The sequence below is a fragment of the Balaenoptera acutorostrata genome, chromosome 1, assembly GCF_949987535.1.
Source record: "Balaenoptera acutorostrata chromosome 1, mBalAcu1.1, whole genome shotgun sequence".
NCBI lineage: Eukaryota > Metazoa > Chordata > Mammalia > Artiodactyla > Balaenopteridae > Balaenoptera > Balaenoptera acutorostrata.
Genome location: NC_080064.1, coordinates 50,999,650 through 51,027,068, shown reverse-complemented (window position 1 = coordinate 51,027,068; position 27,419 = coordinate 50,999,650). Strand labels below are relative to the sequence as shown.

Sequence of the window (27,419 nt, the reverse complement as noted above, 5' to 3'; positions counted from 1 at the left end):
CATCTTCAAGAAATTCATGGAAAAGACTCTGACAAGTACAGGTTTCTGGTAACTGACTGTACTGCTGAACTGAATGAATAAGCATTTTCAGAACTCTAATGAAAAACTGATGAACTCATAAAAGTGCTAACAAAAGATCAAGATGAAAAAAAAAATTAATTACATGGGACTGAGTGAACTGATGAGGATGAGTATAATTTTTGTGACTTTCTGTCTGAATTAAAAAAAAAAAAATCCCACAAGGACTCAGAGGCAAAGAATATACAAATCAATTTTCACTGCGAAGTAAAGGAGCTGTTACAGTGGAGGATTACTGGACTGAATGTCAATATTATGACATAGTATGAGTGTGTTTCATGTTTGGTAATTGCAATCATTGTTGCTTTTGTTGTGGTCATCCATGTACAATGCTTGGTGTCAGTCTATTTATCTCTTGTAAAAATAAAATACAGTGTGTGTGTGTGTGGAAAAAAAAAAAAAAAAAAAAAGAGCAGGGCTTGGCCTGACAGTTCAGGCATTTCCCTCTTAGCATGGTGCGTGCTTTGCCAGAGGGATCTGGGCTTACTTAGATTGACTGGAACATTTGTTTTCTGTCCTTGGGTATACAACTGATGACAGTATAATGGGGGGCTCAGGGGAATAAAGAAAATGGGGTACCAGGTAGTAGGAATGATCCAGGCTAACATTTTCAACATTGTTGATAATAAACCAAAAGCTGTTTATATCCCTAAAGCCACGATAACATGTAGCACCATTCGTCCTGCAATTCAACTTGGTGATGGCAAATGTCATTTCTGTCTAAGTGCTACACTCATCCATGACCTGCACCCATCAGACGTCAATACAAGAGCTTTGGGAGGGTCAGAGAACAAAGCATAAAGCCTCAGATAACTGGGTCTCACTACTCTGTTCCTCCCTTCTACCCAGAAAGATTGAATCTCAAAGGTAGGCTAATAGGTAATAACTTGGAAATCTGAGACTCAGAGAACACTAGCAAAATCCATAGTAAAGACAAAGCAAAAACTTGATTTCAGAAATTCCTTTCTTCCTAACCTCAACACAGCCTCTAGATTACTTGGACATTCTCACCTGTGACCTCATAAAAGACAATTTTTCACTCGTAGGCATTAGACATGGTAAAGGGTCAAGTTGAAATCCAATCTAAACTGCCAAGTTAACTCACAAAAAATTACTTACTTTCTAAAATTAAAAATTAAAAAAAAGACACGTGCACCCCAATGTTCATTGCAGCACTATAAAAAAAAAAATTAAAATAAGAGAACTGGTCCAAGTACCACAAATGTATCTTAAGGAATAAATCCTTAAATAGATCTCAAACTGTGACTCTAAATCACACAGTTGTCTTCTGATGTTTTATAAACTAATTAATTCACCAGCTATTTATTGACCCCCAATTATAAGCCGGGCACTGTGTGAGGAACTAGAACTCTAAAGATGAAAGTTGTTTCCTTTTATTCTACAAGACCCCAGTCTAGGAGGGCTGGAAAGGCATACAGGCAGACACTTATAAGACAGTATGGGACAACCAGTGACTCAGACCTGAATACGACTAATGAAAGCGTGGAGCCAGGACCCCGACCTAGTTTGGATGGTCAGGAAGGGCTTCCTGGAGGAGGTGAGCCAGGAGCTTCCTCAGTCAGCAGGGGAAGGGGACAGCAAAGGAAAGGCATCTCAGGTAGCCCTGGAGACAAAAGAGACAGTTAAACAAAGACACAGGAGAGAGAAAGAGATGATGCGAGCTGCTGGGCTGCACAGTCTGATGGAGATGCAACCTTGTATTCTGGAGAACGTGGCTGGACAAAGCTCAGGGTCTGAAGTCAGACAATTTATAGTCCTGGATTCCCAGGTCCACCCCAAGTGTGCTGTGCAGCCTGCCATAAGCTAACTCACCTCTTTGCGCCTCAGTTTTCTCAGGTGTGAGGTGAGAGTAATGGTATCTGCTTTACAGGGTCATTACTCCTGCTTTTAGTACTGTACTCCCAGTGTCCCAGGAAGTACCAAACCAAGTCCTGAGCAAGTTGGAATACGTGGTCACCCTACACATAAGGCAAGACAGAACAACTGCTAAATAAATATCAGTATCCAACTTCTCCCAGGAGACAGCAGGACTAGGTTTCCTTCAGCGATCTTTTCTTGCCCCTAGACAAATGGTCCCATTCATAAAATTATCTGAAGGCTCCTTGCAGGTGAGAAAGGCACTAGGCACCCTGACAATCCCCTTAAAGACACAGAGCAGGCCAGTGAGAGGCTTCAGGAAAATGCTAAGGGGAGATGGGACTTGCTCAGACTCTTTAGGACACCTGAACCTGGGGAAGAGGCCTGAATTTCAGAGGAAAAGATCTTAGTTGGCTCCCTGGCTCTCTCTCTCTCCCCAGCCTCTGATGCCACGCTCAGGGCCTCCTCCCTTGGTGGGAGTTTCGGTTCCATCAAAAACTTCCAGAGGTTTTGTGGGGTTAGTTGAACATTGACAGATTCTTCAAAGCCTGGAATTCACTCTCAGAGCCAAAACCAGCCAAGTTTCTATGGGGCTAGGATTTCCCCTGGGGAGGGTCACGGGGCTTCACCACACCTAGACTGATTGATCTAACCTTGCCTCATGCTTTAGACAACAAGGAGACAGAAAAGAAAAATAGAGTCTGAAGCTGGATCCTCCTTTCCTGGCCCCCGTTCCCGGGAGAATGGGGGTGGGAGTGTAAGGCGACCTACTGCCGGATAAGAGTCAGGCCAGAGAGTCAGAGAATTAAGTGCTATGCAGAGCAGCTGGAGAGAGGAAAAAAAAAACCTGAGCAGGATAAAGGGCCCAGGGTTTTAACACAATGAATGACATGTGGCTCAAATAGTTTCAAAGAGAACAAAGGCTTAGGTAAATAAATAGTGTGGAAGACGAGAGCAAAAATGAATTACAGCAAATCCCACAGGAATACGCTGGCATTTTTCAAAAACTGTAGTTGAAACGACATCGCTGCTTCAACAGAGATCAAGATTCAGCCCTCCCTTTCCACCTACGCACCTGCTTCTGACACCCACGTTCTCAGGACAGCAGCCCTGGGCTCTGCTCTCCAGCCAGGCTCTGCTCTCTTTTCTCTGTGCCTGTCTCCCAGGCCCTGGGGCACAGGGCAATGGCCTGAAAAGGGCACTGGATTTCAGAGAGTCAGTTCCAGCCACGTGACCTCAGGCAAATGAGTGGAGTTCCTTGAGCCTCTAGTACCTCCTCTGTAAAAGGGAAGTGATGATTTCAAAGTAAAATGTAAAAATACAATCTTGTTTTGAAAGAAAAGTGCTGGCACATGTTAGGCCCCGAATAATATTCTCTCCCTCCTCCGTTCAGTAGGACCCAATTCGATAAAGTTTACTGAGCACAACTCTCCATGAGACACTGCGCTCAGCACTGCAGGGGAAATAATGCTTCAAAAAGCATAATCCCTGTCTTCAAAGGGCTTACAGTCTCCTGGGAGCCGAGGACACTGGTACGCAGCAGCCTAACCATGGCTGCCACAGGGGCACAGCAAGTCTCTAGCAGAAGGAATGGACTCACCCCATGTGGGTCCAAACAGGCTTCTCCACTGAGGACCTTTTTCGCCTTTGAGCTGATGGTCAGAGATCTCTTCCACCTTGGCTGTGGCCACTCACCCTGGGTCCCGCTGCAGCCTACCTCAAAAGCCTTAGGTCTTCTCTACATCACTATCATCATAACAGTTCATACCTATGCAGGGAGCTCTTCTAAGTGCTTTATGGAAATTACCGTGGTATTGGATCCTCACAATTACTGTTATGAGGCCCATCTTGGAGATGAGAACCTGAGAGCCAGCCGGTAAGTCAATGACCCTTGATCACAGAGAGCAGGTGATGGTGTGGAATAGGAATTCGGGCAGTCTGGCTCTGGAGATCATGCTTTCCAACCATGAGACTGTAGAAATGGAGTTGTGGGTATTCTTGGGCGGTTTTTTGGTATCCAACATTTCTGTTGGATATATGCTGTATATTCATATTATTTCTCACTCTTCCTTTGCTCTCTTTCTAAGTTCTGTATTCTAAAGGGAAGAATTCTTGAGTGATTTAAAAAATAACACTCAGTCCATCTTCTCGAAGCACCTCTGGGCAGACCTCTGGAGTGTGTCCATGTCAGCGCATCTCCTTGTGGGCTCTTTGGAGAGACGACTCCCAAGGCCACCTGCAGCGCAGACCAGAGGCAGCAACCGAACAGACAACATGAAGCAGCTTCCGCCTGCCGGGCCTTCCAACCTTGCGTCGCCCCGGCACACCTGTTATGCTGTCACTGGGCGCAGTGCCCCAAAGCTTGCTGGTCCTCATCATCATCCACATCCTCCCCACATTCTGCCATCTACGTGCCAACCTACAGACTAAATTCTGGCAGGTCCACAGGTGTTCTTTCCGTCTTCATACCATCCTCTTTCTATGGTGCTGTGTGGCCTGAGTCCATTTGGGCTATTATCAATCAAGTAATGCAACCAAATTTCATTAAAAAAGAAAAAGAATTTGACTAGTGTCCTGGAATTTGTCAGGATAAAACTTAAACTATAATAGTGGGAAGAAAAGAAAACCTCTAGTGGGAAAAAAAACACAACAGGAAACGAGTAAATTTTTGCTTTTACTCTTACCCTGGCAGAGGGAGGAACATGTAAAAAATACAAACGATGAAAGGGTTCAAAGTCATTTTCACAGTTCACTGAAGTACTGAACCACTGTCAATTATCAGAACTTAGCTGGGAAGGTTTGGTATCCACCCCTCATTTCTTAGTTTTCATTTGTACCTTCTGACCCCCTCCCCCATTTCTCCAGCAACCACCAACCTGTCCCCTGTATTTATGAGCTTGGGATTTGTTTGTTTGCTTGTTTGCTTGTTTTTAGATTCCACATGTAAGAGAGCTCATACAGTCATCCAGTATTTGCCTTTTGCTGTCTCACTTATTTCACTTAACACAATGTTCTTGAGGTCCATCCATGTGTCACAAATGGCAAGATGTCCTTCTTTTTAATGCCTGAATAATATTCCATTATCTATAAATTGTATATAAACTCTACTGTATGGTATAAGGCAAGGGGCAACATTCAGTCTTTCCCATATTGATATCCACTTAACATACCTCACAGCTCTGCAGTACTACCTTTGTCATAAATTAACTGTGAATCTGTTTCTAGACTCCTTAATCTCTTTTCCTCTAGTTTGTCTACCCTTGCCCTAATACCAGCCTTAATTACCTTATAACAAGTTTTTTTTATACCCTTGCCCTAATACCAGCCTTAATTACTTTATAACAAGTTTTTTTATATCTGTTAGTATTAAGTCCTCCCAACTTTGCTGTTCTCCAAGGTTGTCTTATGATTGGCTCTTTCCATAAAAGTTTCAGAATCTGATCATCAATTTCTAGCCCCTCACACAGAAATCTGCTAGAATTTTGAACTGGACTCATTGAGTCTACACTACAAACTAGGGGGAACTGTCACATTTATGTAATATTGCATCTTCCAATCAATGAACATCATATATCCCTCCACTTATTTGTGTCTTCTTCATTTTCTCTCAATAATGTTTTACAGCTTTCTGCATAGATGTCTCTCACATGTGCAGTTAAATTTACTCCTAGGTATTAGATTTCTTATATTATTGTTAATTACGCTATTTAAAATTTTACTGTTTTAAATGTTTGTTCTTTACAAAAATGAAACTTATTTTTGTCTTGACTTTTTGAATAGCACCCCTGCTGAATTATCTATAAATTTTAATATTTTATCTATAAAATGTTTAAATTTCTATATGTGTGTTATTGTGTCATCTATGATGTTAGTTTTATTTGTTTCTTCTAATCTTTATATTTTTCTTGACTTACTGCACTGGCTAGGACCTACAATAAAATGTGGAATAGAAGTGGTGAGAATGGGAAAGTGTTATTTCACCATTAAGTCTAATGTTTGAATTAGGTTTTTTGTTTTGTTTTCTATATATCCTTAATCAGAATAAGAAAGTTCCTTTCTATTCTTCGTTTGCCAAGATTCTTTTTTCTTTTTAATAAATTTATTTATTTATTTATTTATTTTTGGCTGTGCTGGGTCTCCGCTGCTGAGTGCGGGCTTTCTCTAGTTGCGGCAAGCAGGGGCTACGCTTTGTTGCAGTGAGCGGGCTTCTCATTGCAGTGGCTTCTCTTGTTGCAGAGCACAGGCTCTAGGTGCACGGGCTTCAGTAGTTGTGGTACGCATGCTCAGTAGTTGTGGCTCGCGGGCTCTAGAGCGCAGGCTCGGTAATTGTGGTGCATGTGCTTAGTTGCTCCACGGCATGTGGGATCTTCCCAGACCAGGGCTTGAACCTGTGTCCTGTGCATTGGCAGGTGGATTCTTAACCACTGCGCCCACCAGGGAAGCCCACCGAGATTTTTTTAAAGTCATGACTCTGTCTTAAATTTTTTTATGAAAGACCATTTTTAAACAACTATTAAAATTATCATATCATTTTCCTCTTTTTTTAAAATATGAAATTGCATTAATAGTTTTTTTCCAATGTTAAAATAATTCACTTGAGTTTTTTTTACCAGTTTTGGAAAACTTTTGGAAATTATCTTTTCAAATATAGCTTCTGCTTTATTATATATCTCCTCTCATTCTAAGATTCCAATTGTATCTCTGCTAGACCCCTTTACCATGCACATCTCTCATACTCTTTTGTGTATTTTGTGTATTTTCTATCCTTTGTATACTGTGCTGCAGCATGGATATACATGGATATTTTTCCACAGATATTTTTTAGTGTGCATGGGTATTTTTCCCACCTATTGTCCAGTTCACTAATTCTCCCTTTGGCTATATTGAGTCTGCTGTTAACTGTATACCATCTTTTCAGTTCTTAATTTCAATTACTGCATTTTCAGTTCTACAATTTCTATTTGGTTCTTTTTATAACTCCCAGTTCTCTGAATTCTCCATCTTCTCCTATAATTTCTTGAACAAATTACTCAAAGATCCTTTAATGTCCATGTATAATACTTCCAACATCTGGATCTTCTGTGGGTTTGGTTTTTCTCTTGTTTTATGAAAATTCTTATATTTTGTATAACTAGATTGTTCTATAGAGAAATTGTATATGAAAAATTTTATTTATAATTTGAACCTCTGATTATGTTATCTTCCTCCAGAAAAAATATAATTTTCCTTCTTGCAGCTAGCTGAAGTAGGGACAGATTAACAGAATTTAATCAAGCGCTGAGTTTATTCAAAGCCAGGCTTCAGCCTTTGTAAAGTTTGTCTTTTTCAGTTTACTCTTATGGTCCCAGCTAAAAGCCTAGGGTGTTTATCAGTACTCTTCATCCTTAATGATCCCTGAACTCAAGTTGTTGTCTTTCCAGCCTGGAGAGATTACCAAATTGGTGTTTCACTTACCCTTACCAGAGTCTCAGCTGCAGATTTCAAATCAGCAAATGTCCAGCATGTAAAGCAGTAGAAGTATCAAGCCCAATTCTTTGGGTTTCTCTTTTGATTATGGCCCCTCAAGTCAAGTGGATATCTCCATGAAAGACAATAGGTTTTAATGAAAGCCCCGCTTAGAAACTCGATGAATTCCTCTGCTACTTTAAGGTTAAAAAGTTATTTACTATTTACTGCCAAATATGAGAGAAATTTTATTTCAAATTTAAAAAGATACTTTCATACATTTAATTCAGTAATAGATAGGAGAAATATAAAGAGCATCCAAAATTGTAAACAACTCTTGCCTAATCAATGGATTTAGAAAGAAGAAGAAGGAGGGGGAAGGGGAGGGGGAGAAGGAAGAAGAAGATGTCAAATTCCCTGTCTTCCTTTCAAGGCCCTCTGCCAGAACCCTATTTCAGGCTACCCCTTCTCCTTCACATCTTCCTCTTCCCAAACTATTGTGAATAGAAATACATAAGTCCTGCGTGGAATAAGTCTCTTGCTTAAAACCACCTTCAGTGGCTTGACAATGCCTGGGTAGAAGAGCGGGGGAGCACAGACTTTTCAACATGGTGCTCAAGTACTGCCATTCTCTCCCCACCTATTTGACCCTGACAGCTTCATCTTCCAGGAATCTCTCATAGATATCACAGGCTTTGGCCAAATTGAAACGCTTGCCATTTCTCAACACATTTCAGTGCCTTCACATATGCTATTGCTATTCTCTCTATCCAGACTCTTCTACATTTCATTGCTTCCAGTGGAGAAGATACCCATTACTTTGGGTACGGTTCACAGGTTACCCCTCCCACTTCCCCAAAGGACCATGGCGGCTGACGTTCTGGGGTTCTCATTACTAGTTGCGTGACCTTGAACAAGCGGCTGGGGATGATGTGATGATCATACAAGGAGCCTACCCAGCACATTCCTGCCATGCTGAAGTCACTCAAGGAATATTAGTATCTTTGTTCTTCCCTTGCCTTAATGTTTCTACTGAAAGAGACTTCTCCCTTTCTCAAATTCCTATAGAACTTAGTCCTCATGTTATATCTCTATTTCTTTACGTCATTGACTTTGCCACAACATGTTGTTTATAGACAAAAACATTAACTGATGCATATGCTTCCTGGGTTAAGTGCTGGGATCTGAAGTTACAGAGATGAATATGACCAGATACAATGCCCACAAGAAGCTCACAGTCTAAGTGGGGGAGACAGTAATATAATCATCTACTTAAGTGTCTAAATGTTATTGTCTATGTGTTACATTCAGAGACAGGCACATGGGGAAAGAATTATTAGCCCACATGCATTAGGCTGGGCAATAAGGTTACACCACAGTAAAGCAGACAATGTGTGAATAAGAGCCAAATTATTCCAGAATATTTAATGCATTTCGCAGAATTGAGCTATGTGGGTTTTTCTTTACAACTTTCAGTGGTGAGAGGCCTGAATATAAAAGGTGTATAGAGTCCACTCATGTTACTGATACTGATGGCGGAGTCCACACCCCCCTCCGTTTTCACAGTGGTGAGTCACAAGGCTGGCATACTTTTAACTCTCTAGGCTAAATTCAGCCCAGGAAACTGTAACAATACAGCTTAACAGCCTAACACAATCTCTTTAAAACAAACAGCTTTCCCTAGACCTGAGCATTTGATCCAAAGATGCTCCAAGTTTTCTGTTTATTGAACACTAAAAAAAAATTGTCCATGGCTAACTCAGTTAACAGAGGCTTGGCTGAAGCTATCTGATGGTAAGAACAGGAGACCTAGAGTCAGACAGACCTTCGAGGTTCTCCTCCCATCCCACCCACATGCCTGAGCCAAGGTAAGTCTCACTGTGGCCCTTACATGGGGGTGGGAAGAATGTACGCAGCCATAGTTGTTGCGCATATCAAGTGTTGTCTAGGTAAACGCTTAGGTGGTGCCCAGATCATGGTAAGTGTACCAGATTGGAAGAGCTCTTTATTGTTCTGCTTTTGAAATAAAAATTTTAAAATGCAGTCTTTCAATTAGCCTGGACTCAGTTTTGTTCTTTCTGGATTACATACAGATGACTTTTGACTGTAACCAACTTGAGTTTAGACCAGCCCTCCCACAAAAGCCCTCTTTTAAGGTGTTAGTGGTGAAGTCCATTAGGATCATGTGGGGACCAGATACAAGGCAGATGTTCAGGCCCCCGTCAAACCTATTGGTGTGAATCTGTCATAGTGGTGGTTGCAGGGACCCAATAATCTGCATTTTAACTAATTCCCTAGTTGACTACGCATACTCACATTTGAAAACCACTACAATATGTAAATAAGGACAGAAATCGGATGTACCAACAAGCGCAACAAAAACCTAACTATGTTCAAATTAAAATACTCATTTTTTTGGATTATCTGTATTATGATTTCGATTTACTATGGGTAATTGGAAATAGTGTAAATAACCTATTTTCTCACGTTGCCCCTCTATGAATTTTCCATTCTCAGTGTTCAGTAAACAGTCATTTCTAACCAAAATGGGAACAGAGGGAAGTTATGTGGGAAAATTTGTCATTGCCACCAACAAAATGAAGATGGAACATTCAGAAGTATGGGCACAGAAATCCTAAAGGGCTCTGGAAGAACACTCAGCAGCTCAGACTACAGTGAGCATGGGCAGACTTTGTACATTCTCTGTTTGGATTTGAAGAGAGATGACAGGACCAGAGATAAATCTCCTCTCACAGAGACAGTGGCCAAGATCAGAGTGGGTAGGAGACAGTGAAAAGTAGCACTGCCCACCCTCAGGCCTGATGGATGAGTAACAACGATGCTGAGATACAGAAGTCAGAGGTGGGGAAATGCACTTTCCCTTCCAGCTATGCTTCTGCAGGTTGGGTAAGTGACGTTGCAAAGGTAGACGGCAAAGCCCTGGCAGCAAGTGGGTTATTTCCGAATTCCCAGGGACTGGGAAAATAAACATCTGCTTCATTCCATTGAAGTGAACACTTTTGTTCTAAGCTTAAAATGAGCTGGCATTTTTTTTTTTTTTTTTTTTTTTTTACTGCTCTAACTGTTCCTTTGCACTATCACCCATTGGTATTACAAATCAGAGCTGCACTCCAAAAGGCAAATGCTTCATGTAGAACACTTGACATAGTTTTCACATGACAATCAGTGCTGAGGAAGCTATGTGAATAGATAGGGTTGATCCAACTTAATTTTAGCATCCAACCTCCTTGACTTGGAATTCTAGGCTTTTTACATTTGAGCTTCTGACCTGGAAGAGCTAACACTTAAGGGCTCACCATGTGTCAGGAGAAGGCGTCTATAAAATGCAACCGCCGGACGAGGCGCCACTGTCATTACCATTTACAGAGGAGAACTCTGAGGCACTGAGCAGCTGAGCAACTTGTTAATAACCAGTGGCAAAGCTGGGAGCGCAGAGCCCACACCATGGTACACGGCTCTGGTTTCCCAGCCATCTCTCACTGTTCCCCTCACACTTGAACAGCAAGCTTCCCATACTGAAATGCTCCTTGATGAAGTCAGGCCGTTCCACACTCTGAAGTTTTTCACATTCTGTTCCTGCTTCTTGAAATGCTTATCCCGTTTCCACCTCCTAGGTGATGCTTCTCTCACTTGTCCTGGCAGAGCTAGTTGATCCATTCCCGGCCCTCCTGTGACACTTCCCTCTCATCTGGGAAAAGCAGCATGCAGGTTACAATGAGATTTTTCTGATGACAGGTCTGCCTTCTCCACCAGCTGCTAAGCTCCTCTAGATAGAGGACTGGGTCATCTCTGGCAGCCCCAGTGCCCTGTATGGCATCTGAGGCCCATACAAGAATGGGCCTAACACATATTTGCTGATTAAATTAATTGCTACCTTGCTTCTTAAACCATAAAATGTTCCCTCACTTCACTGAGGTCTGTTTCCTCAAATGTCACCACTCTGGATTAAACTTTCCAGAACTCTCTGTACTGGCAGCAACTCCTGGAACTCTCCATTGCTTTACACAGATCTGTTCTTCATAACACTTAGCAGTACCTGATAAACACACATGCATGCCTATACACATACATATATACACACATATACCCACACATGTATAAACACATATATCCAAGCGTGTATGCGTGTGTGTGTGTATACTGGCACACACACATATACACAAACATACACACAAGCATTCAGACATACATACACATTTATGAGCATGCAGATATAGGCACATCTGTGCACACACATGTATAAATGGATGCTCATACAGATATGTATAACAAATGCACACACGTGGACACACATAAGCACATGCATGAACATGCCCATACATGTGCATGTGTGTGCATACACATGCATGCATGCATACAGTGCATACAAAAATATACACATATATGTTTATATGTAAGGTTATGAACACCCCCAGCAAGACAGAAGCTCTACAGAGTAGGAACTTGTCTCTATTTACTACTATATCCAACACCCCTACAACAATGCCTGGCACATAAAAGGAAGATATCACATATTTGGTAAATAAAGGAATGAATCTTTGAATTTCTCTTGCTCACTGCTATCATTCATAACGTAAATCCGCTGAGATCCCATTAGTCATACCTAAATACACATAGCACTACCAGACACTGTTCTACGTGCTTTACAGATATTAGCTTATTTATTCTTCAAACAACTCTATGAAGTGGGTGCGATTATTATTCCCATTTCACAGATGGAAAAACTGAGGCATGAAGTGTCAAGTGACTTCCCAAGGTCACACAGACAGGAAGTGGATCAGGATTTGAATCAGTTATGTGTTCTTAATTACTGTTGTGTTACCTCAAGACTTTTTCATTTTCACTGTCCTTAGAAGTCACATTCCTATATCATAGCACACAACATGATAAAATTAGAGTTATCAAGCTGGGGTGGGGGAGATGATACTAAAAGATCTAACTAGAGACTAGTACAATGTTTCTATATCCCCCAAAATTTTCTTTCTTAGTTTCTCTAGACATCTATACTGGCTGCAGGATGCCAGGAGGCAATCCTCAAGATCCTCAGTGCAGGGAAAAAACAATCTTTTTTTCTCTTCACCCTTTATAATGACTCATATGAATGCTTAGTTAAGAGAAAATTGAAAACAAGGAAATTACCCAGGCCCGTGGGGAGATGATAAGGAAGCAGACAGCAGTTCAGATGTGAGGCTGCCGCGGAGGGGCGATGACTGGAGATGTGCATTTTCCCACCAACAGCTGCGGATGTGCAAGCCCCAGAGTAAACATTAGCACTCAGGGTTATTACATGGATGTGAAGCACCATGTGCTGAGTTTCCGTGCCATGAAAAACAGTGGACCTTTGGGGTAAGGCTACTCTCACAGCCAGTGACGCAAGTGCAATCTTAGACTTTGGGTCCCCAAACAAACACTTTTCCAGCAGTCTTCTACCTTCTGAACTTGGGGTGGGAAGTCCTCCTAACAGGTGGTTGGCAGCATCAGAACCTGGGGCTGGGTTATTCTGTGTGTTTTTGTTTTTGTTCCCAAGCACAGCGAAGGAAAACAGCAGCTCATCTTTTCAGTCACATATTAATACATGAGTGAATAAGTAGAACCTTCTGGTTAAAAATTCCCTCTGGATACCAGATAAGGTTCTGAAGCTGATGACCTGGTCAGAGATTTGCTTGAAATCAGGGACTCTGGGCACAGGAACTCACACTGAGTCAACACACTCTGCTCTGTTTAGAAGGAAGCACTTGCTCCACTGTTTGATGAAAAGTCTTCACCAAAGTAAATGTGAAATGACGGGGAGAGACAGATCAGCATTACAGTCTTGGATCCAATCCTTCCTCATCCTGTATCCTTAAGCAAATCCCTTCACCTACTGGAGTGTTCATTTGCTCAACCATTAATGGAAGCAAAAATACCAGGATGATGGTTTGAAAGTGGCAAGTCACTACACAGATAAGTTTAATATCAACATTCATTTCAACATTAATCAACAAAAATAATCAACAAAATTATTATCAACTTTAGCATTACTGATCTCTCCACTACACAGTCAAAAAATAGCCAGCCTGGTCTAATAAGCCTGGTCTTATTCCCCATGACTGGGAGAGCCCCAAACATGTGTGCTGTTTGAAGTATATTTTATTAAGTCCCTTCCCCAATCTGGACCTCAACTCTCTCATCCATAAAATGGATCTAGAAACAAACCTACCTGGAAGAATGTTTAATAGAAGCTCTATCTTCCGTTTTAGATATAGACATATGTTTGTGTAATTATAGGCTAAGGTAAGTAAATGCACAGACATATCTAGACATACATAAATATACTAGAAGGGCAAGCAGGAAAAAGCTCATGGGCTCTGGAGTAAAAAAAAAACTTGGACCTAGGATCCAACTTTATCATTTACTGAAATGTCACACTGAAACAAGTTATTAAACCTTGATAGCCTTGTATATTACATGCAGAAAACAATGGCAGCCCACAGTGTGGTTGTGAGCTGATGACACTGACTATTTAAGTGCCCAGCACAAAGCTGGGCACAGACTGAAACAAAAACAATTGTTTTGAACTTTTTAGAAGGAACTTGAAATGCCAGGTATTTTTATTATTACCAGCTTTTGAGGGAGACCCTTAAATGCAGCCTGTGACCACGAAATGGAAGAGACTTACTCATGAGTGGCTTAGAACAGCTAGTTTACCTATTTGATAGCCAGCCAGGATCCTGACTGCAGCCATTAAATGGGATATCATGTGTAGAGCGGAATAACATATACGCACATACAGGGATGTATACACACATACACGTGTATATACATGCAATGCATATACAGCTGCACATATACATAAGCACAGGTGTGAATACACCCACTTCTTGCCTGTTCTTATTTTCCACGACGGATAGAGTTCCAGATAACCAAAACCATTCCCTTTTCCTAATTTGGAGATGGTGTGGCATAACAGGGGCAGGGCCCCTGACCAATGAATTAGGAGGCTCAGTTTCTAAATTCAACTCTGACGGTAATTTGCTGGGGTAACCTTGGATGACTCACTGTTTTTCTGGGCTTCAGTTTTCTCATCTGCATATTGAAGAATTTGATACAGAAAGTCTTTGAGCAACCTTTTAGTTCTTAAGCCTATGATCACTCATTATCCAAACAGGACTCTGTATATAAAATAAAGAAGTTAACCATTTCAGGGTAGGCTCATAGCTGCATATCCTGGGTTGTGTGGCACAGATTTAGAGAGGGGTAGGACAGCAGGAGGGGGCTGCAGCCCCACAGGCCTGCATTTCTCCCTGATTTCTGACCACAGAAAAGAGTGGTCTCCCAGCTAAGGCTCATCCCTCACAGTCCAGAGAAGCGCAGTGTTCCGGGAAAGGCCTGGGGTCTGGGGACAGCAAACCGAAAGCCGTCCTTCCCCCCCATCCCCTCTGCCCCTCACCAAGGCTCATGCGGCTGCTCTGGTCTCAGGCAGCAGTGGTTCTCATTAAACCAAAACTCAGCCTAACACAATAACCTTAAAATCGCACCAACAAACTCCTCCTCCCCCTTTCTGATTCACATCCAGGAACTCCCGGAGTCATTCTCGCCCTATCTGCTTGGGCACTGACACCGCTTTTCTCCTTCCAGATTCCCCGGCAAGACTTTATCTGCTCTTCTAATCCCCCTCCTTACAGACCGTCCGCCTCTTTGGATCCAAGCTTCTCTTTCTTGTTGGACACACTCCCTCCTGCCCCCAGTTTCCGGTCCGAGCCTGGGCCTGGCTCCTTCTCAGCACAGCTGTGGTTTGGTCTGATTTGTCTACCTGAGAGCTGCACATCACTTCTGCTTCTGACCTGTGTGCCCAGTGCCAACCTGTCCCGCAAACCGTCTCCTCTGGGCACCAGGTGACAACTTCCATCCTATAATCGGTTTCCCAGCCCCGCCCCAGACACTCAGACTCAGGATCCTTCGCGGGTAGGCTGTAGGTATCTATATATTTTTTAAAGCCTCCCCTACCTGGATTTAGCAATCCTTGTTTTGTATACTTCAAAATCCTCTCACTTTTATTATCTTAATTAACTCACTGATTCACGGGGGACTGACTCTGTGGGTCCTATGCTGAATGATGGGCAGAGTGAACATGATTTGGTGGGAAAAATGAAATAGGTGAAAGTGTGGCAGAAACACAGAGGAGGGAGTGAATCCTGGTTTCTAAGAGCAGGGTTCAGTTTGGAGACATCTCCACTGTATAAGTAACATGTAGCCTGACTGCTGACATGTGAGTAGGACTGTCTAGGTGGTGAGCGGGGTCACCCCAAACAGAGCGAACAGCATGACCAAAGGCAAGGAGGCGAGTGTATATGATGTGTTGAAAGCTGGACAAGTGGTCTCATGTCAGACTCTGGGTAAGACGGAAGGGGCAGTAATCATCTTATACTCCCTAGTCTGAAGTCTTCACTCTACTGTCTTATCTCAACTATTTTCACTGAAGAGTTAATTTCACAAAGTCTATTTTGACAAAGTACTAATATATCAGCAAGACCCTTATTTGGGGCTGTGTTTTGGCTTCTACGGAAATAAACTGAAGTGATGAAGGGAAATACTATCATAGGAAGGGTTTCGGTTTAGAGTAGGACTTCTCATTCCCAGCACTTAGAGGCGGGATAACTCTCTGCTGCGGGGCTGCCCTGAGCTCTGTAGGACGTTTAGCAACATTCCTAGCCTCCGCCCACCACATGCCATACCAGTTCCTCTTTCCAAATGACAATCACAGAAATGTCTCCAGATAGCGCCAAATGTCCTGTGGGGGTGGCTGGGGAGTTAAAATCCCCCCTGGTTGAGAACCACTGGTACAAAGAAAAAGAACAAGGGCTCTGAAGTCAGACTCAGGTTCAAATCTTGCCACAATACTAGCTATGTGATGGTGGAAATGTTACTCTTTCTGCCCTCAGCTTCCTCACGTACAGAATGGGAAATAACCAGATAGCCTTGTAGGATCATCATGAGCAGCAAGAGATAAAGTATATGAAGTGTCCAGCAGAGTACTTGGCACATGGAAGGTAGTACCAATAAGGGTAGTGATTCTTGTTTTATTAGTGTATTACTGTTATTATTATTATTAGAAATAAAGCCTAACTGAAGTTGGAAAGTTACAACAAGTAAATGAATTGCATTTTACCAAGAAGCAATAATAGGGCAGGAAATGTTGCAGTTACATTACAGACATCACTTCCTCTAGGAATCCTTTTATAATTCTTCAAGTCTCAATTCTGGGCCCATTCCATATTTTTCCAAAGCCTCATATACTTGGAACATATAATTGCATTGTTTACTTAATGTTTGTTTTCTCTACTAGACTACAAGTTCCCACAAGTCCAGTTCTCTCTCATATTCACCTTATACTCTCATCAACTAGTAAAGGGGGTCATCAATAAATATTTATTGAAAGACCTTCTTTTTTTAATACTTGTTACTCACTCAAATGCTACTTTAAGTGTCAAATTCAAGAGTAGACTGGAGCACACTGTAACAGATATGCATTCCATAAGGCATGGTGACTAGAAGTGGGAGCTCTGGAATCAGATAGTGTGGGTTTAAATCATGCATTTACCACTTACTAACCGTGTGACTTTGAGTAAGTTAGGTAGTCTTTGTGAGCCTCATTATTTCATTTAACGAATGGAACAAAATAATAGTATGTATAAAGTTGTTTTGAGAATCAGTGTTGCTTCTAGAGCGCTGACAACGGTGAGAAGAAAAGTTGGCAAGCTTTACTGCTCACTGGAATTAACTATGTGTTGCTCTAAGAGGGCATGGACCAGAAGCTCCTTTTGCAAGACGGGCTAAACCAATTCTTCTGCTATAAGAAAGGAAGGAAGGAAGACGAGAGAGGAGGGGAAGGGAGGGGAGGGAGAAATTCAAAATCCTCAATTTGGTTTGATTCTGCAACTCAGATGAGCAATTTAAGCCAAATCAACATCTGGCCTAGTGAGCAATTTAAGCCGAATCAACATCTGGCAAAGAACCCAGTATCTGGCATCAGAGTGACGCTAAACCTAGGCACAACGTTTGCTCTTGGCCAACACCTGCTAACATGATGGGAGCACAAAGGACACGAGTTCCCAGACATCCAGGACTGGATCAGGGAGTGCTCAGAACAACTCATTCGCTTCATGGAGAACTGAGCCAGGTGCACCTAATGTACAGGGCAGCCGCCTCTGTAACGAGAGGTTACTCTACTTCTCAGTTGAATATCCATCCCTCACGCAGGGGATGCCATTCATTCACTCATTCACTAAATATGCACGTGTTAACGGTCCTCCACACGCAAAACACTGCACTGGGTGCTGGGATATAAGAATGAAATGGCACGGGGCTCACGCTCCAAGAGTTCACAAACTTGTAAATGAGACAAAGTTGCGCACATAAACCTGGGTGATGTGTACTGTAAAGGAGGCAAGTCCCAGGCATCATGAGAGCGAGAGGAAGGAGGGCTTAAGTCAACTTGGGGGAGTCAGGGAAGGCTCCCGGAGGAGACAGCCCGGCTTCAGGATGTGATGGAGAATCAGAAGCTGGTCTGATAAAGAAGAACAACTAGGGGAGAGGGCCTGAGACAGAAATCAGCTTGTTACTGCCGTTCAGGACAGCTGGGCTGCCGGAGCCAAGAACAGACCTGGAACAAAGTTACCACTATTTTTACAAGCTAGGAAGAGAGCAGCAGCCGGAGCCCTGGCCAGAACCACCCCCACAAAGAGCAAACACACCTCCTCCCGTCTTCTGGCTATCTGCGGGAGAACTTACGAACCAGCACCTTAAGTACAAAATGTTCTCTTAGCTTCGATTTCTATTCCCAACAAGTCCTTCCTCCTCTTTTTTCCAGAACTGGAAAAATCATGAGTTGAGTTCCACTTGCTTCTTTGATCTTTATCCTCCCATCCCAGGCTTCCCTGGAGACTGAGAGTCCAAGAGTCCTTCTCCAAAGCAGAATGCCGACCCCTCGTACCAGTCAGAATATGGGGGTCCAAGGTAGGTCACACCAGGTCAGCACTTGAAGGGACCGTGATTGTCAGGGGCTTGTTTGTGCAAGGCCTGGATGGCATCCAACTCAAAAGCCAGATTCTTAACCTGACACTTGACAATCTCTTAGCATGGAGTTCATCTAACCAGATCATGAGGTTGCTTCTGACCACAATCTGTACAGAATCTTAAAGTAGTGAATCCTGTGTTCTGTAAAAGAGTATTGGGGAAGGAAATTTAGGGCAGATTCATGGAAGGCAGATGAAGTCCAGGAGCCTGGGGTTCTTCTCCGACTGCCTATGCAAAGGGAAGACAGTTCTCCTGGATAGTAACTCAGGGAACTTCCATTTATAAAGCTCCTACTTTGTGCCAGGCATTGTCACTCCAGAGTGAGAAAAATTGAAGAAAGATACCTCATTATTGCGTGCCTACTATGTGCCAGATGCTACACCAGCTGCTTTACCTGTTTATGTCATAACACATCTGTGAGGAGGGCATCACTATCTCATATGGCAGAAGGGGAAATTCGGAAGTGTGAAGAGGTATGATATTTGGCCCAAGGTACACAGGTAGAGAGAGTAAGAATTTAAACCCAGATCTTCAGATTCCACGTTCACAGCCCTTATTACAGCATCATGATATGTCTCAGGGGTTAGTTGTCTCAAACCAATACTATTAAGTTACAAACATGCAGGCCAGGAGAGAATGAGAATTTTCTCTCCAAAAGGTGTGGGGCTTTGGCTGCTTGGTTCACTGCTATAATCTCCAGTGCCTAGACCAGTAACCACCATGTTTACACACATTCAGTAGCTATCTTTAGTAACTGCACGGCTGGATGGGTGGACGACCTTTTCAAGATTTTCAGGCGTCTCTTCTCTTCTACATTCTGAAAGGGGCATAGGCGGCGTGGGAAACAAGAGGGAATATTTGCTCCCAGGCCATCTCTTTTTCCCAGACATCCTAACCCTAAACTGGCTGTAAGGTGAAGGGGAGAGATGGAGGTATAAGAAGGATAAAACTTGGTCAAAGTTGCTCAGTAGGTCTTCACTGTCCCACAGCAGCAGAGAATCGCCTGCCTGGTCCCTCCCCAGCCACTGTTGGCCCCTAGGCTCAGCCCTTTAAGAAGCCAAGGTCCTAGGCTATCTTTCCACTGAAAGAACTTACTTTTGGAAAACACAAGGGAAACTCACTAACGTAAGTGCATTTGTGTTTTGTTTTGTTTTTATTTATTTATTTATTTTTGGCTGTGTTGGGTCTTTGTTGCTGCGCGCGGGCTTTCTCTAGTTGCAGCGAGTGGGGACTACTCTTCATTGCGGTGCACGGGCTTCTCATTGCGGTGGCTTCTCTTGTTCCTGAGCACAGGCTCTAGGTGCACGGGTTTCAGTAGTTGTGGCTCGTGGGCTCAGTAGTTGTGGCTCGCAGGCTCTAGAGCACAGGCTCAGTAGTTGTGGCGCACGGGCTTAGCTGCTCTGAGGCATGTGGGATCTTCCCGGACCAGGGCCTGAACCCGTGTCCCCTGCATTGGCAGGTGGACTCCTAAGCACTACGCCACCAGGGAAGCCCCATGCATTTGTGTTTTAAAGGGCAAAAAAAAATCTCAGCCAAAGCTTCTAAGGGTAAACATTTCTGCCACTGACCATCTCTGATTTAGGAAAAGAGGGGGGTCGTTTCATGGCCTGGATTCCTTTCAGTGTGGTTCAACTTACATCTCTGAGTGTCTTCAGTACCAGGTGCCTGTAAGGACACAGTCTCCCCTCCTAGAGGGCGCAGCGAGTCCTGGGCAGAAGTGAGAAGGTGTGTTTCGGTCTGTTCCTTAGGGAGGCCTGGGAAACTGACAAGGGAACCAGAGTCCTGCAAGTTCCCAAGGTGCAGCCTGCTGACTTTCATCATGTGGTGGTCCAAGCCTAGTGCTTGTCCCCTGGGTGCGGGTAGATGACGGAGACTGCTGGCCCAGGGATAAGTGAAAGAGCATGATGGAGGAAGCTTCCCGGGCCTCAAGCAGGTTATGGGAGGTCAGGATTACTAGGAGACAGGAACACTCCATGTCTGTCTGGACCACAAATTCTCTTTGTACCTGTTCTTAAAAACCAAAATCATGACATTCCAATCAAAAGCAGACACTGCCGGGCTTCCCTGGTGGCGCAGTGGTTGAGAGTCTGCCTGCCAGTGCAGGGGACACGGGTTCAGGCCCTGGTCTGGGAAGATCCCACATGCCGTGGAGCAACAGGGCCCGTGAGCCACAATTACTGAGCCTGCACGTCTGGAGCCTACGCTCCGCAACAAGAGAGGCCATGATAGTGAAGAGGCCCGCGCACCGCGATGAAGAGTGGCCCCCGCTCGCCGCAACTAGAGAAAGCCCTCGCACAGAAACGAAGACCCAACACAGCCAAAAATAAATAAATAAATAAATAAAAGCAGACACTGCCCACACTGAAAAGGGAAAGAAATACCCTTGCCTATAAGCAGTATTTTCCAACCCACATGCATTACTGGCTGGTTACTATTTCTCAGGCACTGTGTTAGATCCTGAACACATAAAGATGAATAAGACAGACATGTTTGTAGATAGATGAGAGCTATCCTGCTCTGAAAACCCAGAGACCATGCAGAAGAACTAGTCACTGCTTAATAATCTGCTGTATAAGGCAACAGATTAACTTTCACTCTACAGGGTAGGGCTATTTTACCTTATTCTTGCCTTAATGTGACTTTATTCATTTAATAAATTTATCAAGCACCTATAAGAACCAGACATAGTTCAGCACAGGTTACACAAGATGAGTAATACAATGCCCCTGTCTTCAAGGAGCTTATAATCTGGTGGAAAAGACAAGCAGATAAAACAGCAATTACAACACAATCATTTCTTCCATAGGGGTAGGTAAAAGTGCTGAAAGAAGGACAGCTTAGAGAATTTCAACATAAATGGAAGTGTCTTCCATGGAAATCTACACAGAGGAGAAAGCATCTAAGATGGGTCTTCAACTTAGAGTAGAAGTTAGCAAGTGGGCAAAGTGGAGGACCCGTCATCCTAGGCAGAGAAACACATGTGCAAAGACATGGAGGTGAAGATGCATGGACAGAGTTCTGGGAATGCAGCTCGATGAAAGCATTTAAATAGATAACTCTTGTCTGTAATATGAAGTAGGGACTAAAATATCTTTCAAAGTTTTTTTGGACTGTAACCCACAGTAAGAAATTCACTTTCATCATGGCCCAGTATACACATGCACAGACACATAAATTGGAAGTGGAAACGTAAGTTCCACAAAAAAGTGCTTACCCTTACTGTGCTAGACATACTCTTGAGATTTTCTACTCTGGTCGGTCCATTCTATTCTGAAAATCCAATGGTCATGGTCTACTAAATTGATCTCATGAAGTTTTGAACCATAATTTAAAAAGAAACACTCTTAGAAAGAAAGGCTAGGAAAAATTTGGCTACAGTTGAAGTGAAAAATATTGAGAATCTGAACAATGCCTCCCTCCCTGCCAAAAAACTGCAATAAGGATGAAGAAGAGGATAGAGTTATCACACTTTACTGTAAACCTTGTCTCATTGTCTGCCTTCCATTTGGGGATGAGATCTTGTTTGTTTGTTTGTTTGTTTGTTTTTAATTAACGTCACTGTCCCCCAGCACCATGCTTGGGACATACTAAGTGTTCAATGGGTCTTTGATGAATGAATAAATGAATACAGGAATGCCAGGTTGGAGACTTGTTTAGAAGATGAAATCAGGGATATACCCAAGTAATTGGACAGAGCATATACGCCAAATATATTATGAAAATAAAAGTAGAATTGTAAGGGTTTTGGAGTATCTGTAGAAAAAAGCAGTACAGGTAAGTACACCATCATCATCCATGCTGGCTGGAAGTTAATGTACCTTTATCAAATTTTCGGTAAAGGAAAGAACCAGCCAGATATTTATTCACATCATTTTTTCTATTATTTTATGGAGAAATTAATAAAATTATAAATGAATCCTATAATTGATGAAAAGTTCTACAATTCTACCCACATGCCTAACTGTTAAAGGTTTTTCTTTACTGTATCTTGAATCACCAGCTCTCAGTCTTTGCTTTAAAAATAGAAATGGAGTGTCTTTGATTCTGAGGAGAGTTTGAACACAGTGTTGGTAGTGACATGGAGTAAGAGATTACCTAGTCCTCCCGCATGGGCATCAATTAGTGAAGCTGCCACTGCAATTCCAGCAGGAAGGCCAAGGTCCTTTGCTGCCTCTGGTGTGAGCCCATTTCCAAGAGAAGTTCCAGGAGGCAGCACTTGGTTTCCTGGGTAGACAGGAGAAAAAATAAACACCTGTCAGTTTGAAAAACACAAAAGCAAACAGAGGGTTTTCTTAAGAGAACCTCTCTGCCCCCTCCCCTCTCCTCTGCCTTTTCTCAGCTTCATGAAGATGGAAACCATGCAGCTGCGAAGAGTTCCTACACTCATTTGGTGACTTAGGTATATGTCCTTGGTTCCCATAGGCCATGCTCTGGGGTGCTTTACAAAGCCAAGAGCTCTACGGCATCTTTCAAATCAGAGAAAGATTCCATTCATGAGAAATTCCAAAAGATACAAATGCAGTGGCCTCTTGGAGCCTAGGTTGAAATGGTCAAACTGTTCCAAACGAGCTTCCTAACACAGCAGCCCTACCAGCATACCTTACACACACACACACACACACGCACACACGCACACACATTCACACATCCATACACACTCCCTGATTAACGTATATTCCTAAAGAAGTTGAGAAAATTTACTTATGTAGTTGCTTCCTATCAGAAGATAAGGGAGGAAATTATTTTGTTTCAACAAAGAATTTCTTAAAAGTTTTTCTCAGCTGGAAAAGAGAGCCCAGTCTAAACTTTGCAAACTTTACAAGGCTGCTACTTGCACAACCGCAGAGTACAATTTGAATGGTGTTCTTTGGAGTTGTGCAATGCAGTGACCCTGATATTTCGGGTGACCTTGAATTCCTGCAGTCAGTCAGGCCTTCAGTTAAGAATTTATTGATTGTCTTGCGCTGTGTGGGCCCTGTGTCACTGTAAGAGGCGATCCTTGCCCCCAACCTAGTTAGGGAGATGAGATCAGGACACAGAGAACCATGTAAGTCATTAGAGAATGAAGGGATCCATCTGCTCCCAGGTGTTCAGCAGGGGCTGAGTCACGCCCTCCACCCAACCCAGCCAAAGAATTTATCGTATTTCTGCACTGCAAGAAGGGTGGGGCTGGGCCTCTATATATGCTAAGATCCCTCTGAGCTCCAAGGGTCCAGGATTCTGAATGTGTGCCATTTGCTCAGTGCTAAGATTCCTGCCACTTGTTAATTGTTCCATGGAGTTCCAGGGACACGCAGAGGTGCTGCAGGACTTCTGCGGGTGGAGGTGGCAGGGGGGGGGGGCGGTTAGAGAGGGAGGCAGAGGGCGAATGGCTCACGACCTCCCCCAACTGAAAACAGAGCTCCTCCACAACACCATTTTTATCCATTTATCAAATTCTATCCAGTTTGGAAAAAGTTTAGCTAAGAAAAAGAAGCAGAAGAAGACTGAACCCGCTGCATGGCTTCTTAGAGTGCCACTGTCCAATATGTGAGTCACTAGGCACATGCGGATTGAACATTTGAAATGTGGCCCGAGTAACCAAGGTGCTAAATTAATTTCATGTGAATTCATTTCCATTTCAGTTTCAAAACTGATAGTTCAGTTACTGAAAAACTTTTAAGTACGTTTGGAACAACTTGGGCGTGCAAATCTACTTTTTCAACGTTAATTTAAGAAATCTAAATCAAGTATTTACAGTGAAAATTGCGAGTCTGAATTGAGAGGTACTACGTGGAAAATACACATCAGAAGTCAAAGATTTCATATGAGAAAATGAATGTAAAATATCTCATTAATAGTTTTTAGATCAACTATATATTGAAATGATATTTTGGATATATTAGGTTAAATGAGATATATTAAAATTAATTTCACTTATGTCTTTTTACTTTAATGTGGCTACTGGAAAATTTTAAATTACATATTGGCTTCTATTATATTTCTATTGGACAGCACTGGACTGGAGGATAAGGTCCAGATGCTCAAGTCATGGGGTGGAGAGCACAGAGAGCCTCTAGTCTGCTTTGCATGCACAACCAGCAGAAACCTGGAGGAGAGCAGCACCCTTAGCTGCGGACAGTCTGGCTCTGGACACTGTCTCAATCATGTCACTATGTCTACTAGCTAGCACATACAAGGCAGCATTCCCATTCACTGAGCACTTCTATGCTGGGGACCGTGCTAAGGACATGTCATGCATTTTCTCACTTTATTGTCACAATAACCCTATGGGAACATACCCTACGTGGGTACTGTTCTAATCTGTCCCCACTGCACAGATGGATGGGGAAAGTCACTGAAAGTGTTGGAGCACAGGGCATGGATTCCACTCTGACGGATACCAAACCCGTGCTCTTATTCTTTACATTTACATTCTGGTGCAGCTTCTAAGTGAATGAAGGAATCAAGAGATGTATTTGTAGAACAAACATTATGTATGTTTAAAGAGTGGCACCATTTAGAAATCCTGCCCACTACATTCAGATTTTTTTTTTTTTTCAGGGTGAATTTTCACAGGAAGGTCAAAATGGGAACTTCTATTCCACCTTCATCCCCAATCCTCACAAACACAAAGGCTGTCATTTTCACTGAAAAAAAAAGGTTCAGAAGAGAAAAAGGATTAGCAGGGTGGGGTACACTTCCAAGCCTTTTGGACAGTCATCTAGAAAGAAGCCTTGGCTGGCGAGGTGCAGAGAGAGGCCTGGGTTTGCAGCCATAAGATCTGGGTTCAAATTACATGCTGGAGGAGCACAGGTAGATTTCCCAGCAGAGGCAGCATCTTGAGCAAAGGCCAAGAAAGAAGGGAGACGGCCAACCGGGCTGACTGAACTGGCACATAAGCTGGGGTGGGGCCCAGCAGGGGGTGGAGGAGGCCTATAAGATTGGAGAGAAAAGTAGGGAAATCCAGACTAAGGTGTTTGAATTTTTTTTTTTTTTTAAAGATTAGTTTTGTTTTGATTTTTTTTTAATACTTTATTTATTTATTTTATTTATTTATTTATGACTGTGTTGGGTCTCTTAGTTTTCGTGTGAGGGCTTTCTCTAGTTGTGGCAAGCGGGGGCCACTCTTCATCGCGGTGCGGGGGCTGCTCTTCATCGCGGTGCGCGGGCCTTTCACTATCGCGGCCCCTCCCGTTGCGGGGCACAGGCTCCAGACGCGCAGGCTCAGTAGTTGTGGCTCACGGGCCCAGTCGCTCCGCGGCATGTGGGATCCTCCCAGACCAGGGCTCGAACCCGTGTCCCCTGCATTAGCAGGCAGACTCTCAACCACTGCGCCACCAGGGAAGCCAAGGTGTTTGAATTTATCACAAAGATCACTGTAAGCTTCTGAAAGAGCATTAAGCCAGGGAGTGAGCTGACTGGATTTGCATCTTTTTTTTTCTTTTTTTGAAGTAGAGTTGATTTACAATATCGTGTTAGTTTCAGGTGTACAGCAAAGTTATTTGGTGATACATATATGTATATATCTAGATTCTTTTTTTCCACTCTTTTCCATTATCGTTTATTACAAGATATTGAATATACTACCCAGACTCACAGACATGGAGTTGCATCTTTTTAAAGGTCTCTCTGGCAGCACTGTAGCAGAGGACAGAACAGGGTAAGGAAAAGCAGTAGTGAAGCTATCTCAGTAACCAGAGAAAAGACAAGGGCATTCGTTAACGTTATTGGCAAGTGAGATGCAGAAACAGAGGCAGATAGGAGAGATTTTGTGGAGCAAGAAATGGCAGGTCGGATGGACTTAGAGTCTGTCATACAGAGTGAAGTAAGTCAGAAAGAGAAAAACAAATACCGTATGCTAACACATATATATGGAATCTAAAAAAAAAAAAAAAGGTTCTGAAGAACACAGGGGCAGGACAGGAATAAAGACGCAGACGTAGAGAATGGACTTGAGGACACGGGGAGGGGGAAGGGTAAGCTGGGACAAAGTGAGAGAGAGGCATGGACATATATACGCTACCAAATGTAAAATAGATGGCTAGTGGGAAGCAGCCACATAGCACAGGGAGATCAGCTCGGTGCTTTGTGACCACCTAGAGGGGTGGGATAGGGAGGGTGGGAGGGAGACACAAGAGGGAGGGGATATGGGGATGTATGTATACACATAGCTGATTCACTTTGTTATACAGCAGCAACTAACACAACAATGTAAAGCAATTATACTCCAATAAAGATGTTAAAAAAAAAAGAAAAAGAAGTGGCAGGTCGTGGTGGTTGCTTGGATATGGGGAGTACGGTAGATAGGGAGCCATCACCACCTGGATCCCCATTAAGGATGGACCTGCTGTCCGGTGGGCAGTCAGGTCAGCTGCCAGCTGTCAGCAGACAGCTGCCAGCTCCTCGAGTATCATCTTGATGAGGTGATGCCTTTCCCAGGGTGGCCACACCTAGAGACTTAGCAGAGTGGGATCAGAGGGCTCTGATGGGCACCACTCACTCCAGAATACTCTTGCCAGGTCGGCCAAGGTCTCGTGGGACTTCATCACATTTGAATTCTCCCTTCGCCCAATCCTACTCCAGCCCCCTTCCTTTCACAGGTGGCAACCCCTAATGACCATCTTATAACCCCCAAATCTGTCTCAGCATCTGCTTCCAAAGAACCCGACCTAGGGCAGTAAGCCAGGCTTTCTCCCCCATCCAGTCGTCTAGCAACAAAAATAAATATGCACAAAGAGCAACATCCTCTTGTGAACTGGGGCCACAGCGTTCAGGAACCGTCCATCTGGACCCCAAGCAGGAAGAAGCTTTGTTTAGCTAGAGCCCAAAGGGAAACAGCTTGGCATGAGAGAGGATGATAGAAACAGGCGGGAATCTCTGAGAATTCGTCCCAGGAAATCACACTTTATCAGCCAGAAGTGCACTGGGGACCAGAAGAGCTGTCAGAAGCAGGCTTTAGT

At 43.2% G+C, this 27,419-nt stretch overlaps 1 protein-coding gene across 10 annotated transcripts in view; it reads right to left on the bottom strand.

Moving 5' to 3' along the window:
* FGGY (FGGY carbohydrate kinase domain containing) overlaps positions 1-27,419 on the bottom strand; it is a 434,091-nt gene that overhangs the window by 203,663 nt on the left and 203,009 nt on the right. For 8 of the 10 annotated variants that reach the window (XM_057531672.1, XM_057531675.1, XM_057531680.1 and 5 more), the window contains one exon: positions 22,573-22,701. In XM_057531672.1, the coding sequence (XP_057387655.1) occupies positions 22,573-22,701 (129 nt within the window). Of the gene's footprint in view, positions 1-3,031; positions 3,117-12,561; positions 12,638-22,572; positions 22,702-27,419 lie in introns of those variants that run through there. The other 2 variants (XM_057531713.1, XM_057531708.1) reach the window with 2 other exon arrangements.